The 16,194-nt window shown below is 38.7% G+C and overlaps 1 protein-coding gene across 1 annotated transcript in view; it reads left to right on the top strand.

Annotated features, from left to right (window-relative positions):
• The window catches only part of VGlut (Vesicular glutamate transporter), a 101,012-nt gene that overhangs the window by 68,031 nt on the left and 16,787 nt on the right, over window positions 1–16,194 (top strand). Inside the window, exons 3-9 of the mRNA XM_019048530.2 lie at window positions 6,374–6,430; window positions 7,006–7,154; window positions 7,720–7,778; window positions 12,591–12,629; window positions 13,290–13,408; window positions 14,321–14,435; window positions 15,589–15,763. Of these exons, the coding sequence (XP_018904075.1) occupies window positions 6,374–6,430; window positions 7,006–7,154; window positions 7,720–7,778; window positions 12,591–12,629; window positions 13,290–13,408; window positions 14,321–14,435; window positions 15,589–15,763 (713 nt within the window). The remainder of the gene's footprint in view (window positions 1–6,373; window positions 6,431–7,005; window positions 7,155–7,719; window positions 7,779–12,590; window positions 12,630–13,289; window positions 13,409–14,320; window positions 14,436–15,588; window positions 15,764–16,194) is intronic.

Here is a 16,194-nt window from a genome sequence, read left to right as displayed (position 1 = left end):
TGGAATAAGCACCCACATATTTCGAGCATAATCAAAATCATGTAAGCTGAAAGTCAGCAGTTCAACAGAGAATACTTCAAGAAAAGTCAAATGAAATATTTCGATATTTCATGTCTGGGGCTTAAAATTTACAGTCGGGTCATTGTTGTCTTGCTACCCTTTTTTTCAGCAAAAAATGAGATTATTCTTCGAAATACTAGAGAGCTTTATCTCAAATTTCAATTTTGGACCCTGCTCGACGAAAATGGCTCGCTTGAGAAAATTTGCGTCACGCACCAAAGTCCCTTTTCTCGCAAATAGCCAGTGGGTATTTGGTTCATCGAAAAATAAGCGAAACTCAATCTTGCACAGAAAAAAAAATCTCGGTGTATTTACTAAGAAAAGGGTAAAATTACCAAGAATTCAGGGTTCTATTTGATCCCAGTTTTTTCTTGGGAAAATTGCCATTTATGGAATTGGTAATTTTACCGAGAAATCTCGGTAAAATTAATGAACTTTCTCGGTAATTGTACTGGACCCCGGTAAAAACGCCAATATTTTTTATAGACTATGGTAGAACTACCGAGATAAAATGGCAAAGTTACCGGGCATTGATTACCAATAAAAGTGGTATTCTTACCTGAAAAAAAAACAGTAAAAATACCCGTTTTTAGGTAAGCTTACCAGTCTGTCTTGGTAAAATTACCAATATTTGGTAAAAAAAAGTGAGATGGTGAAGGTATCAACGGACCTTGGTAAAAACGCCGAGAATTTTTTTTCAGTGTATGAGCCCTAGTTTCCTAGCCTCCCAGAGCTTAAAGGCACCCATTGATAAACTTTTCCCTGATAAGCTCTTGATCTCATGAGAATAAGACATTGACCCGCTCACCTGTCTCGGAGGGGCGGACCCTGCGTCCGGATTGCGGACCCTTTGTGCGATCCGGTCCCTGCGCGGAGATCATTCGATAATAAAGTGAATTCCAGTCTAGGAGCTGCAGCACCCCCTCGAACGCATTCCCACCCCTCCCTGTATCACTGCCGGGATGTTGCCGATGCGCGGATCCAATTTGCCGAGCCCCGCGTAGCTTGATAATGAAAGTGCCGAATTTGGCAAGGGCGCGTGGGGCAAGCGTGTCTCTGATGAGGTAGGAATTTTCACGACCAGTCTTCTTCGTAAGTTCGCGTCCTCGGGTTCCGGAAACGGGTTACGGAGCAGCCGTGTCGGGTCGAGAAACTCTGTAAGTGCTCGATTTTGAACTTGTGTAGCGACTTTTAGTGAAAGTACGTCACTGTCGTAGGATCAAGTCACGCGTCTCATCGGAAAATTCAGTCGGTGGCCAGGTTTAAGACTTCTCGCTAGACGCTGCAATTATGAGGGAAAAATAATTAAGAATGGATAAATAATGAATGAATTTATAAAAAAAATTGAACTTGGTCTTTGGTACTCAGATCTACCAACAAATAGCGTAATATTTCGATAGAGTTTGCAAGGGGAAAGCCTTTATTTTTGATCGAATCGATTGATTGAATTATCGGGCTTTCTGTTTAAAAGGATCATATTCTTAGTTTCTTGACTTTGAGCTCAAGCAATCGTGTACGTCAAATTTTGTATATTTTGTATTTCCCGCTCAAAATTGACAGCCGAAAAAAAATATGTCAAAATAGAAGTTCAAATTAATTTTGTAAATTGAGGCATTGGGAGGGATAGTTTGACTGATCAATTAACGAAAGATGAAACTACTGTAAAGTTACTTTTCACAAGAATCACTTCAATATTTTATTTCAATTTCAATTTACTCTGAAAAATCTCTCAAACATTTTACGACGAATGATTTTGGACCGAACCGACCCGCTTGCGGAGTTTTCCTGTTTCTGTCCGATATGGAGGTATGTAATCACATATAAATCACTTTCAATACCACAATATCTTGCTTTTTCTTATCTTTTTTAATGCTCATTGACAGAAAAAGAAGGGGTACTGATGACATTGACAGAATTAAAATTAGTAAATTAAAACAGCTGATGCATATTCTCGCAATAGCAAGAAACAGATCAGAGGCCTGCGAGGCTCATTCTAACCTCTGCTGAAATAATTTCCATGGGAGAATATATCTGTCGTGCATAATGGTGGCAAAATATCACATAGATATCAGTGCGTAAACTCCCGGAGAAAATGAAATAAATATACTGAGAGGGAAATATACTTATGGACAGATATCGCCCATCTGAAGTTCGCCTTCAAATCTGCAGAATAGGCAGACATACCGGGGAGCATGAATAATTATCTATTCGAAAAACATACATTTATATTGCTTCATAAGCTTTGATTAAACCAATAAACGATGTGTGATCCTGTTGATAATGTGATATTAAGTCAACGAGCATGACTCTCACCTATTATTACAGTGTGTAGGTGAAACAACTCATATATAGTGTAAAATAATTCATGTATCCGATACTGCAAAACACACATACCATACAAAATGTTTTTGGTATGCATGATTTCTGCGGAAAAGTCAGTGACGTTTTTAATTGGAAATGCCCCAAATTCTCCTGGTTAATGTGACATTTAACCAGGGATGCGAGGGAAATTGCGAGGGAAAATTTGGAAACATTGAAATGGAATTACGTTTTTTCTCGGGGAAAACGACGAAGAGACGCCTGGTGTTAGGTTTTTCTTCTGTACTGCCGTGCTAAGGAAGAACGCCGTATGATCATTCGAGAGTTGCCAAATTTCCGCCGATAAAATGTTCATTTTTGCGGAACGTCATGATTATTTTTCCTTGAAATTTCCAGGCGTAATAGGTAAAATTGCGAACAAAATCATCTGAAAAATTGGAAGAAAAATATTCATAAGTTTACCAGAAAATTCGTGTTTTATCGAAGGAAATTTGGCAACGCCTGAAGGTTCATAAGGCGTTTTTTCTTAGCACGGCAGTGTAGATAGGTTAAATAAAATGCGTCCGTTTTCCATTTGACGAGGCAACGCCTGGAAAGACTGCAACACGCGGCGCACGCAGGAACGGTATGCGTGACGGTTCTATTACTCCATCACTCCTGATCCTAGCGCCTTGCACACCCTCAACCCTCAAGCTTCCACCTCCACCTCACCACCGTTCTCATTCCCATTTCCCAAGAGTCGTGTTTTCCCTCCAAGCCCCGCGGCCGCCGTCCGAATCAACAGGTCTCCCCCCCCCCCCCCACCGCCACCCATTTGTATTCTCCCCACACTTCACACTCCTCACCGTCTGTTAACGTCCAATTACGCGTCGCGATCCCCCGCAGTGCCCAAACCATCCTTGTACGAACCCTTGATTTCTTACCTCGAGCGATGTTAAGAGGATGGTCCGAAAGCTATACAGTCGCCATTGTGACTGAATTTGAAGAGTTTGTGAGAATTTTTGGGTCAGTCAGAAGTTTTTCGGCTTGATTTGACGTATTTTTTGAGTTTCAGAGCATTCAGGCAACGATTTTTTGTCCGCACACCTGTTTTGTCCAGTAGTTTACGTCCACGTGTGAAATAAGCAACAGTGACTTGGTCCAAGTGTCCAACGTGACTTGGTCCAACGTGGCAAATATTTGTAAAACCTTTTCCAAGCGATGGCATCGATATTAAAGTCAATGAGCAGTAGTTGTGTCGAAAGAAACCATGCATAAATGAATAAAGGAGGGAAAAAACCGAGAAGCACACAATCTTCGGTTTTAGCCCATTTGTACATAGATCATTCAGAGTCAAATACGTCCTATTTTGAACGTTAGGTTGCGTTCACACCACGCCGCAGCACAGTAAAAGCACAAAATATGAAAGAAAAAATTAATGTGCTTCGAAAATCATTAAATACGACAAGGAAACACCAAGGAAACACAAGGAAATATTTACAAAACACACATTAAATGTTCCTTTCATACATATATTTTTTTTATCAATTTAAATTCAAGTAATCCATGCAGAGTGTGCAAACATATAAAAATCATGAGTTGAAAAACGCTGACTCCGCGAGTTTAAATAATAGGCCCTAGCATAAAGCGGAGTGATGCGACGTGCTGCCAGCACGAAACGCGCACTGGCGCCTACAAACCTAAGCAGATACTTCACGCATTGCGCACTGCTTGAGGTATCTCTTAGGTTTGTAGGCGCCAATGCGCGTTCCGTGCTAGCTGGCTGGCCGCAGCGTGCCACATACCAATGCCACGGCGCTTTACTATTCCACAATAGAGGTATTGTACAGTATTATACGAAATTGAAGGCACTCCAACATACTAACGATAAGAATGACAAGCATCCTTAAAGAGTACGGGACTTTCCTCGCAAAATAAGTCGAGATAAGAGAGATAAAGGAACATTCTTGAGTATGCCGTCAAGAAGATTTTATTTTGAATCAAGAATAAAATAGGTGAACAAAAGCTGATTTCTGCTTAATGTAATTGACTTTCCTTTCCAAGACATTAAACATTTTCATCCAAAAACGTCGTAAGCAATTGTCGTTTGTTTTTACATGTGGACCAATTAACTTCGGGTCTCAAGTGGTAAGTGGACCAAAACTTCCCTTCCGAAAAAACGCGTGGACGAAACTACTGGAAAAAACAGGTGCGCGGACAAAAAATCGTTGACGAAATGTCCTATTACCATTTTTTGAAATGAGCTCATGAGAGAGAAAACTGGATTGTGAGATTTGAGAAAAAACCTACCTGTTTTACAGGTGAGAATTGGAACTTTTTCTGGACTGCGTAATATAAACATTAAAGAACTTCGCTGTGGCTTGACATTTTTGTCCCAGAATGTTTGTACACTTCTGTGTCGCTCTGGTACACAGTTAGAAAATTTCGTGTTATTAATAATTTGAGTTACTTCAAATTAATTCAGATTAATTCTTTTCCAGTCAAATCAACCCAGAGGGGTTGGTTGATCGGCCCAATAGGACCGCGGCGTTGAGCAGAAATGAATTAAGCCACATCAGCTTTTGCCAAATTTAACGGAGCAATTTCATTTTTTACAAGAGAACGTTTGTGCGGAATCCTTTGAAAATTTTAGGGAATTTGCTTCGTACCATGCAGAAAATTCGCTGGAATTCACACAAAAATCCGCAAAACCGTTTTCTTGTAATTAATTAAATTGCGCAGTTAAATCTGGCAATAGCTGGTGTGGCTTGGTTCATTTTTACCTGACGCGGTCCAATTTATAATAAACTTGGTTACGTAACCTACTTCAATGAATGGATTCATAATTAACAGTGCATGGCAAGGTGTGAATGATCGATTACTAATATTTCCCCCTTTTGAGGCTACGGTAAAAGATCTTAAGGTGTTCATTGCGAACACCCTGTTTATCGATCCTTTCCATAGCTTTAAATGGCAGTTCAATTAATATATTGCAAAGCACGCCACGCACTGATAATCAAAGAAATTGGAGTTTCTCTGATCGTTTCCGGCAACGTCGCATTTTGGTATTCAATGAGGAAGGAGCAGGTGAAATTGAGCTTGGAGGCACTTGAGTTGCTTCCTTGCTCCTGCTCATGACAACCAGGGGGAGGAGGGGGAGGCACACCTCCCCAAAATGCTGACGGGACGGGAGCATTCTCGACTCCTCTTGTAATTGCCACCACCCTCACAGATACAGGCGCCGACGATCTGGATGCTGAAAAAAGATTTTCATCTCCTTCCCAAGGTCGTCTTACAGCTATTTCCATTGAGAGTGGTGCTTTATTCATTACAGCACCCTCGCGGTGGATTCAAAAGCAAGACTGTTGCTGCAACTATATACTTTTCTGCCAGTGCAAATTAAAAACGCGAGGAAACACGTTAAATTTGAATTTAATTGACACAACTGCAACGCTTTCTTTTTTCACGCATATATACAGTTGTTGTTGTTTATTATTATTTTTTATTTAATAAAATCTCTCGATCTAATGTCATTCAATCAATCTCCGAGGAGATATAGTTACCTTTTTGTCCCTAACAATTCCTCATATTGTAAGAATAATTTGTTTGAAGGGACTAAAAGACAGGGCGCATACGTGCAGTTTTTAAAAAATTGAGATATGAATGATTCTAGGTAAAACTGGTTTAAATTATTTTGTGAACAATTCGCTCCTATATCCCAATTTTTAGGCAGCAAAAAAGTCAGTTTGAACTTTCATTCCGATGTAATTTTGAGACTTCAAACATATATTTCTCAAATTAGCAAAAACTGCACGAATGCGCCTTGTCCTCCAAGCCCCTCGATTGTAATCACTGCCTTGGATGTTTCGTAAAATATGCCATTGCCGCAAATACGTGATATTTCCACTTTCTCACAAATTTAACGAGTCTATCATGACATATTATGAATTGACGCTAGTAATTGAATTATTCTTTAATTGTTATGTATAATTTATTTTTAATTTGTTTGTTTCAGTCGCAAATATCAAGAATATGACGGACCAGTCAACGAGAAAGAATTTGGATCCGTCCCGTAAGTTGTATTCAATTTTTCCCTGGTATTTTAAAGTATTCATCTGCCTTGTCAAAACTACAGCAAATTACTACTGAGTCAACTAAAAGAATATTTTTATAGACTTTGATCAATTTTGCTTAAAATAACGTAAATTTCTCTTATAATGAAGTAATAATTAAATAATTGCATAGTAGCACGGATAGAGTATTATTGTAAATCATGATAAACGTTTCAAGTCGAAAAATAACATGGAATTTAAGTGAACGGTTGAACCTTAATTCAAAAATTAGGCAAATAAAATGAACTCTTGCGAAACATTGGTATCAAAAAATGAAAAAAAGGCTTTATGGACTTATTCCGTTCAAATTGACTAATATCTTGATCTTTCAAATTGAGAATTTAAATGTGTTGTCTGCAAATTTTTTTACGATGTGTGCTAAAGCGCTATGTACATGCTCCGGCTCATAATTTCACGCGAAAAAATTCGAAGTTTTGTCGGTTACTTTTTTAATATTTGAAATAGGATGACGACGCTAACAGAAGTGTACTGGTCATCGATAATGGATGCAATATTTCTTAATTGTATTTTTCAGCTACGACAAAGACGAAGCGGGTCTGGATTTTGCCTCAGAAAACCTACCAGAAATAGAGCGGCCACCTTTGCGACACATAGACAAATACATAGCACCAGAATGCCCATGTCTAACAAAACGATACACCATGTCGGTGCTTACTTGCCTCGGTAAGATAATGTTTCATTACCATCAGGAAATTGGCTAATACATAAGATTATATTCAATAATCATCCCTGGAACATAAAGGCCCTCCAGCCTTCCTATTCAGGGGGGCAGTATTAGCGGTAGCGGTGCATCGCTGCTGAGTGTGTATCGAGCTGAATGTATATTCACATTCGCATTCAGCTTTTTTAGCGCTAAGGTGCACATTTTAATTAAAAATAAAAAGGTGTAAGTACAATATATGATGTGTTCCTGACGCAACAGTAGTTTGGGATATTAATCTATGTAAGAAAATTTGTAATACATAATTTCAGCATCGTGCACAATCATTCAAATCAGTTGTGTTTCTATTCTACATATAACACTGTGAAGTTTTTAAACCGGTTTTTATTATCTTCATTTTGATGTAAATAAAAGCTCACTTATTCTTCAAGTACTTACTTCTTCGTAGATTAAGGTTATTCTGAAGTTTGTGTGATTCAGATCCAATTGCTTCTTTGAACCACGAATAACTTCAATTGATATAATTTCATGAACCTGAAATCCCGTATTTTTATTTTTTTTTTACAGGGTTTATCATCACATTTGGAATGCGGTGCAACATGAGTATAGCCAAACTCCAGCTACTGGTGAGAATCATTTAAAACTTTCTCAATAAATATTACCTGATATAACTCACCGATCTTCGTCGGCGCGTTTGAATTCCAAGTTTATGCTTTGTATTCTATCTTCAAGGTGTAGTGGTTTTTTTAGATTATCAGACCACCACTCAGTATTGAAAATACAGTAAGTATTTTCAAAAAATAGGAATAAAAAATATTCAAATTATTTGATAACACCGCACTTCAGCATACGAAATATTATTTTTGAAACCAGAAAAGTATCTTTGATGACGAGTCCACGAAATTTGTTTGGGCTAAGTCAGAAGAAGCCTTCCGTTTTCCCGGTCGCGTGAGGATTTTCTGGAATCCCAAAAATTTCTTGAGAAAAAGAAGGTTTTCCAGAAAACAGGCAAATGCCCAAAAAAATTGGATATCATTTCCGAATTAATCAGCTACAAATACGCAGGGATGCATCGATGGTACGCTCAAAAATCGTTCAAATTTTTCTTGACAAAAGAGTTCCCTTAGTCAAACGACAAATGCTGCCCATTTCCCTTAAATACCAATTCGGGTTATTACGATGCCCGAAAAAATTTATTTTTGAGTTTTAATGACACACAGGAAGAGGCACACTTTTAGAAAAACGTCTATATGCTTGGTTATTCTCAGATGAATCCGGTCTAAATATAACTGTATACACTAAAATGTGACTTACAATCATGCTCAAGCGTGGTGATTGTAATAACGGCGAAACAGGGTGGAGTGGGGGAGAGGCAAGCTGGAAATTGTATAGAACCGGAAATGCGTTCGTCGTGGGCTCAGTAGTAGGAGGGGAGGGGCGGGGAAACCCGGCCCTTTTCAAAAGAGAGCTTTTCCGCGCTTCAGCCACGGTCGCTTGCAGCATTGTCAAGTTGCTCATTTAAACGCCATATTTTAGAATCAATTCATTTGGGATAATCAAAGGAGCCAGCTAGAATTTAGCAGCCTCGCATGAGGATAGCTAAAAGTTGCACAGCGTCAGACATTCTACTCCGTGCTGTCTACTCACGTATGCCAGATCAATGAATGATTTCCATACTTATTTTCTGCTAAAAGGTGTAAGTATAGGCCTTGGTCACACTATTATCTATATTTTCGACGAAATCTCAAGGTCTCGCAGTCCGTCATCAAACCAGATTGACTTTACGATCAGTCTATTTCCACTCGTTCAGCTTATACTCACTCCGTGACGTAGCGCTTTTGAGGAAAATATTATTAGCGTAACCAGGGTTGAATAGGTGAAATTAACTCATAGACTTCCTGCGGTGTGGTAGTAACTTTCGGGGCTCAGCTCTCATCTGCGTCCAACAATGCCTTATGTAATGCGAGATAAACAATTGTTCGATTCAGAAAATAATCCTTTTTTTTTAAAAAAAAACTTCTGGTCATGTGATACAATTTAAGTCATTGAATCAAAGCGTCTATCAAAGCGTCCAATGATGTACAAAAAATATGGAATATTTCACCGTAGCTTTAGTGTTGAGCGAAAGAAGTTCAATCGTTGGGCTGAACATCGATGTTCCGTATAATCGAACTATTCGGTTTGTCTAACTGGTCTTACAATAATTTTACCTCAAAGAGATTATTTTGCCGAACATCTTTCTTCTTTTTTTTACCAAAGTTAGTCGGCACCTACATTGTAGCATTTTTGGACCAAAGTCACCGAAAAACCCGCGAATTATCTAAGCGCAGATACTTTAGACTCTACTGCGTAGTTGGATCGCTATGAGGAAAACCAAACGCTCGACTCATACGATTGATACCATTTTCTACAGTGCATCAACTCGCCGACTGAAACTAGCCTGATAACTATTCGTAGCCTCAGAAAACTGAATATCCAAATAATACGAGGAAAAGGGAAAATATTGAAGAAATTGGCAACGGGATTTGAAGTGAGTTCTCATCATCTTCATCCGCGCTCCATTCAAAACGCGCGTTGAAAGGATTTATTCCTGGTTTTCGTTTATTTTCACCCGTCCCTTTCTTCATAGGCTCTCCTCACTTTGAGTCTCCACGTAATATATTGACTATCATTTTCGGAGGATTGTTCCGATAATAATCCGAGTACAATCACAATCTGACATGGATGTTACGTCGCTGCGCACCGGCTTACGTCGTGAAAAAGAAAATAGAAACAAACAGTTATAAATGTACTGACAAAAGAAACGAACATTCAGTCAAAACGCAAGTTGTTATCGATCGCCAATATTAGGTGATTCATTTACTACTGATTGGGGGGGGGGGGAGTGCGTATTTATTTTTATGGGATTTTAAGGGAGTAAAAATCTTATAGGTATTGCGGTCCTTCATATTTTTGATCCCTCAAGAACTCCAATCAAAATATAGTTAGAATGAAAAGAACACCGGATAAAGCGACTTGTTTCAAACAAAAATATTCTTGAATTTTTGTCTAGAAGGACTTGAATCAAGAAATAAATCACATGAATCAAGCAGGTTTCTGCTGCATACAAACGACCTTCTTCTTGACTGAGAATATTTTCTTCCTGATATAAGCTCATTTTTAGCTTGATGGCAGAGCTTATTATATTTTCTGGATTTAAGAGGATATCTGCTTAGCGACAAATTCATGAATATTTCTACCTAAAGAAAGAAATAAAACTCTAAAAGAAAGTCCTACTCAAAAAGCTCTCTTTTCTTAACCCTAAGATGCCCAAGCCAGGTAATATTAACCCGAGGTTTGCCAAAAATACGTTCTTCGCGGGTCGTATGGGGCTTTCGATATATTGAGCTTTTATGAGCTTTAGCTATAGGTCTGAAAGTATGATAGAATGATACGACCAAATTGGAAAAAATAAAACAACCGAGTGTCAACACAGCTGAGACGTAATCAGGCCTCGTTTTCCTACTTTTCTCCCGAATCTGTGCGACAACTCATTGGAGCAGAGCATTGAGAGTTCACGCCGCGCGCCATCGCGCCTTCAATTTTTCAGACGCAACTCGGACATCCAATAAGCACGAATAGTTGTATCTCTGCGCCGTCGTAAACGCGCGTCTCTCCACGTGCTCTACAAGCAGCAGTGCTCTGCCTGCTAAGCCGATTGTAGTTTGATTGGCCTGATTTTATTACGTAATTTTCTGTTCTAAACTTTCAACCTTCAAAAACATATCAATATTACAGATAATATTTCAAAAACTATCAAAATAAATGTATACAAATACGGGCAAATTTTACCCAACTTGGGAGCTAGTGTATAAAAAAAAGTCGTGAGCATCTAAAGACTAAATAACTCACATTTTCCTATACACTTAAAAGTAACCAATGAATCCTGAGGAAACGGATTTTCATCTAATTTGGTCCATAAATTGTCTCATCCGGTCTAAAATTTGGTTTCTTTTCTCCAACTTTGGAGAAAGGCAGCTGTAGCGTTAGGCAGGCTCTCTTGGATTTTTTTCCTTATCACGAAAGTTCTCTTGGCCCAAAGAGCAATCCCAATAAATCTTCGACCTCAATACTGAATTACTCTGTACGTACGAAGCAAAATACACTCAGCGGATGGGGCAGACGATTCAGAAAGCTGTGTTTTTATCTCGTAAATGAACTTGCACATTGTGACGTCATACGGGTGCTACAAGGAAGGGACACTCTGGAAGGGAGTGGGGGGGGATGAATGATGGTAGTGATTTCCGTCGCGCGAAAACGGAAAAATGGGGAAACTCGTGACTCGCTCCTCGATTGGTGCTCATTCGACCAGAAATTATTCGGCTGCCTCCCACTGTTGCCGAATCATGATCTAAATTCCGTCTGCTTGAGTGTGTGGGGAACAGTGGCGTGAGGTGCTTTGCGAGATATCGATTGAGCTGTCATTTAAACCTATGGTAAGGGATCGATAGACAGGGTGTTGGCAGCGAACACCTTAATAATCGATTCTTCACCATAGGTTTAAATGACATAACAATCGATGTATCGCAATTCACGCCACGCCACTGGCTGGGGAATACGTGTTAAATTGTTCAGGAATCCATCGTGACTGCGTATTTTTTCACCTAGAAAACCAATTAGTTCGCTTATCTAGAAATACAGTTGATTCCACAATCCACACTAGCTTCAATAGGGGCAACCATAATTGTGCTCGCGGCGACTCGTGGCTGTAATACTGGCTAAGATAACCAGAGAAATCTTCACTGGGGGAAAAAAAACTCTAGGATAAATAGTCCAAACTCTAAAAAAATTAGGCGAGAGAAAGTACTCTTGATTCAATCGGATTTTTGCTTGGATCGAGAGCCAAACCTCTTTTTAAAGGTGGATTTCTCTTTGATTCGAGCAAAAATTCGATAGAATCAAGAATACTTTTTCTTGTCAAACTTTTTAAGAGTCTGGACCATAGATTCAAAAGGCTTTTTTTCAAGTATTATTATAAAAAAAACAATCAGAATGATATTTATGAAAATTTGTGTTTTTTCCTCCAATAGTGTCAGGGGTATGTCTAATTTTTTCTGAGTATCGTTATTTTAGGATGAATATTGTAAAGGAATCATTTGAGAATTGGAGAAGGAAATGCGTGATAGTTATCCTTTTAATATGATGGAAAAACATGTTTAAAATAAGAGAAAATTCACTCGTAGGCTGTAATGCAAATTAACACAAAATCCCAACATTGAAGCGTAAAAAAAAATTCCTCGTGTTCAAAATATGTTCTTCCTTATTTTATTACATATTATATTCTGAAACCAGGCTAAACTTTGTCTCAACTTGTTTTAACATTTCGCTCAGCTCCTTCATCCATCGTAGCAAATACTTTGACACATGTCTAGATATTATGTTTGTTTGTTTGTCCGCAGGGCAACCGGACGGAAGAGGAAATTCAAGCAAAAATTCAGGTGAGAAGACCCAAAGTTTAATTTTACTCCAACACTCATATTTCAAAGAGACATAACTGTATAAAATAGAATAAAGAGTATAATGCCGTGATCATGAGATGCAAAAAGATCCGCAAAGATTCACAAATATTTATCAATGCTTCATTAAACTTTGTTTCAACATTCTGATAATGACAAAACTTTTACCATGTATAATTACCAGTACAGCTGATGCAACCTGCGTCTTTAAAGCAGGTAAAAGTTTTAAAACTATGGCGATCTGCCACACGCCCCATATACCAATCGGCACTTGACCCGCCGGCATTCTAGCATCTCGTGCTCATCGCGGATTGGCGGAGGTGGCTAATCCGCAATGCCACGGTGAGCGCTGATTGGTGCAACGTGTGGCTGGTCGAGCGCTGATTGGTGCAATGTGTGACTAGTCGCCACAAAACGATTTAACGATGCTCCGATTTTATCTTGCTTACAATTCGTAATGTTGGTCATGTAATTTTTCTCTTTGCCTCTGTTTTAAATGTATGAGGGCTCCTCTCTCGTTTTAATTTGTTTCTGGAATGTGTTTAAGAATAATAATAAAAAAAATCAATTACGTGAGCTGAGGAATGTAGTGCCGTGTTTAATTTTTTCATCGGAAGTAATAGATTTTACATCTCTTCGCAGGTCTTTCGGCCAGAGTGGTCAGTGGGAGTAGAAAGTGCCATAGATTCTTCTTTTTACTGGGGATACCTCATCACCCAGGTCCCTGGTGGATTTTTAGCGTCTAAGTATCCAGCTAACAAGTAAGTGCAACCAGAAGAGGAATCCAAAATCCATGAACTCGTAATTTTCGTTCTTAAATGACTTTTGCATAACGAGTGAGATAAAGGCTGTACCAATAAATGAAAAGTAATAGTGGCGTGGCGTGCTTTGCAATCCATCGATATTTCCCCATTTGAAGCTGTGGCAAATAATGGATTATTAAGGTGTTTGCTGCGAACACCCTGTTTATTGATACTTTTCCATTGGTTCAAATAGCCGATCAATCGATAAATCGCAAAGCACGCTACGCCACGGAGAAGTAATACTTCGAGTATCCAGTGTTGCAAGGCGTCGGCGTGAAGCACTGGCAACATTCAAATTTGGATGTATTTCTGCCAAACGGAACTACGTGCTTAAAGACATGAGCCCTGGGACCCCTTAGAATCTATGCATAACAGGGCTCACGTCATAATGCACAGTCCCGTAAGGCAGAAATACGTCCATTTTTAAGAGAGACGTGGCAATTTTTTTGATTCCCCAATGCAAATACTCACACATTTATATTTGGGTGTATTTAGTTTTATGCAATCGCGATTATCCAACGACGTTTCCAGTATCCGCCTTGGACTTTCGTCACAAATAAAAAAAAATGCTAAAAGGAAGCATTCGATTTTATTTATTCCGGTGCTTTAAAAGCAGCCCAAGTAGGTGTCTAATGTGTCCGTATGAATATTTTCTTTGTTTGCGGGGAAAAATACAATCATACATACGTTTTTCAAACGATCAACACATTTCCCTACTTCCAATATTTACTTTAAAATATTACAGCTGGATTTTTCAATAAGCAAAACTCTCTCACTCTTATTAGAGCAAAATGAAATCTTAAACAATGATCACATTCGGCATTTGTTTCATCCGGAATTTGATTGAAAATGTATTTCGTTTTTTTCCAGAATATTTGGTAAAGCAGTAGTTATATCTTCGATTTTAAATCTATTCGTACCTGGTGCAATTAGGTTACATCCAGCGATACTAATCATAGTTCGGATTTGTCAGGGACTTGTAGAGGTAAGTGGATCAAACTGCTATCAAAAAGTAACTTTCACTGCATCAACGCTTAGAATCCAACAGGTTGCTTCTTCCTCATGGTAAAATGGTATCGCTAATAAATGTCACACCAAAACTGATATCGAGTTGGCATGGAATTTTCAGTTCAGGGAATGTAGTTTTGAAAAAAAACATTTAAAATTTCGATCCGGCGTCGCATGCACAGAAGACAAAATCTCTAGATTTTAGGGTAAAAACTTTACACGATTATCGGCACAAAAATGAACTAAATGATTAATAATTAATTTATTATTTACCCTGACCTCAAACCGTTCTCCACGGAGATCTTGAAATCCAATTTTTTTACTCCGTTCTACAGACATTACTCCACTGCAAATTTTGCCAACATGGATTAAAGTCTCTTTTTCTAAGGATGAGAACTACCGTGCTAAGGAAAAACATCGTATGAACACTCCAGAGTTGCCAAATTTCCTTCACTAAAATGTTCATTTTTTAGGAAATTTATGAAAATTTTTCTTGAGAATTTCAGGACCTTAAGGTAAAATTGCGAACAAAATTATCTGAAAAATTGGAAGAAAAATATTCATAAGTTTACCATGAGATTCGTGTTTTATCGAAGGAAATTCGGCAACGCCTGAAGGTTCATACGGCGTTTTTCCATACACTGAAAAAAAAATCTCGGTGTATTTACTAAGAAAAGGGTAAAATTACCAAGAATTCAGGGTTCTATTTGATCCCAGTTTTTTCTTTGTAAAATTACCATTTACGGAATTGGTAATTTTACCGAGGAATCTCGGTAAAATTATTGAACTTTCTCGGTAATTTTACTGGACCTTGGTAAAAACGCCAATATTTTTTATCGACTGTGGTAGAATTACCGAGGTAAAATGGCAAAGTTACCGGGATTGATTACCAATAAAAGTGGTATTCTTACCTGAAAAAACTGTAAAAATACCGGTTTTTAGGTAAACTTACCAGTCTGTCTTGGTAAAATTACCAATAAATGGTAAAAAAAAGTGAGATGGTAAAGGTACCAACGGACCATGGTAAAAACGCCGAGAATTTTTTTTCAATGTAGCACGGCAGAGAAGGGGTCTCATGTTTGGCTCTCTATTCATATTTTGAAACTCTCCACCGTGATTTTATGCCGCAGGGTGTTACATATCCAGCCACTCACGGAATTCTACGTCACTGGGCCCCTCCGCTGGAGAGATCACGACTGGCGACGTTGGCATTCTGTGGCTCATACGCCGGAGTCGTCATCAGCTACCCGCTTTCCGGTACACTTGTCTCGGCAATTAGTTGGCAAGCTCCATTTTACTTCTACGGTAAGCACAGCCTAACAATCAAACCTCCAGATATCCTTGCTGGATCAAATCTGTGGAAAATTGATGATATCCGCTCTATTCGCTATGACTACATAATGGACCACTAGACAAGGTACGAATTTCAGCATTCTGATACATGTTTCTTCATCAAAAGTTCACGTAAAACGCGATGCGCACACCAAAAATTACCGAAATCAACTCCTTGCAAATATTCTTAATGATTCCTGATGCGTGAATTCAAACCATCCGCTCATGAAAACTCAATGCTCTACGTGATTCACATCGCGCGCTAAACGTTATCATGACAGTCTCTGCGATATAAAAATCTGGCAACCTTAATCTTGACACTTTGGCTCAGCTACCGCAAATTTCTAATAGTTTGAACAACACATGGTGGGAAATGAACATTGTTTGATTGAGGAGCTAGCTGA

The sequence above is a fragment of the Bemisia tabaci genome, chromosome 3 (assembly GCF_918797505.1).
Source record: "Bemisia tabaci chromosome 3, PGI_BMITA_v3".
Lineage (NCBI taxonomy): Eukaryota > Metazoa > Arthropoda > Insecta > Hemiptera > Aleyrodidae > Bemisia > Bemisia tabaci.
This window is presented reverse-complemented; position numbering and strand designations above follow the sequence as displayed.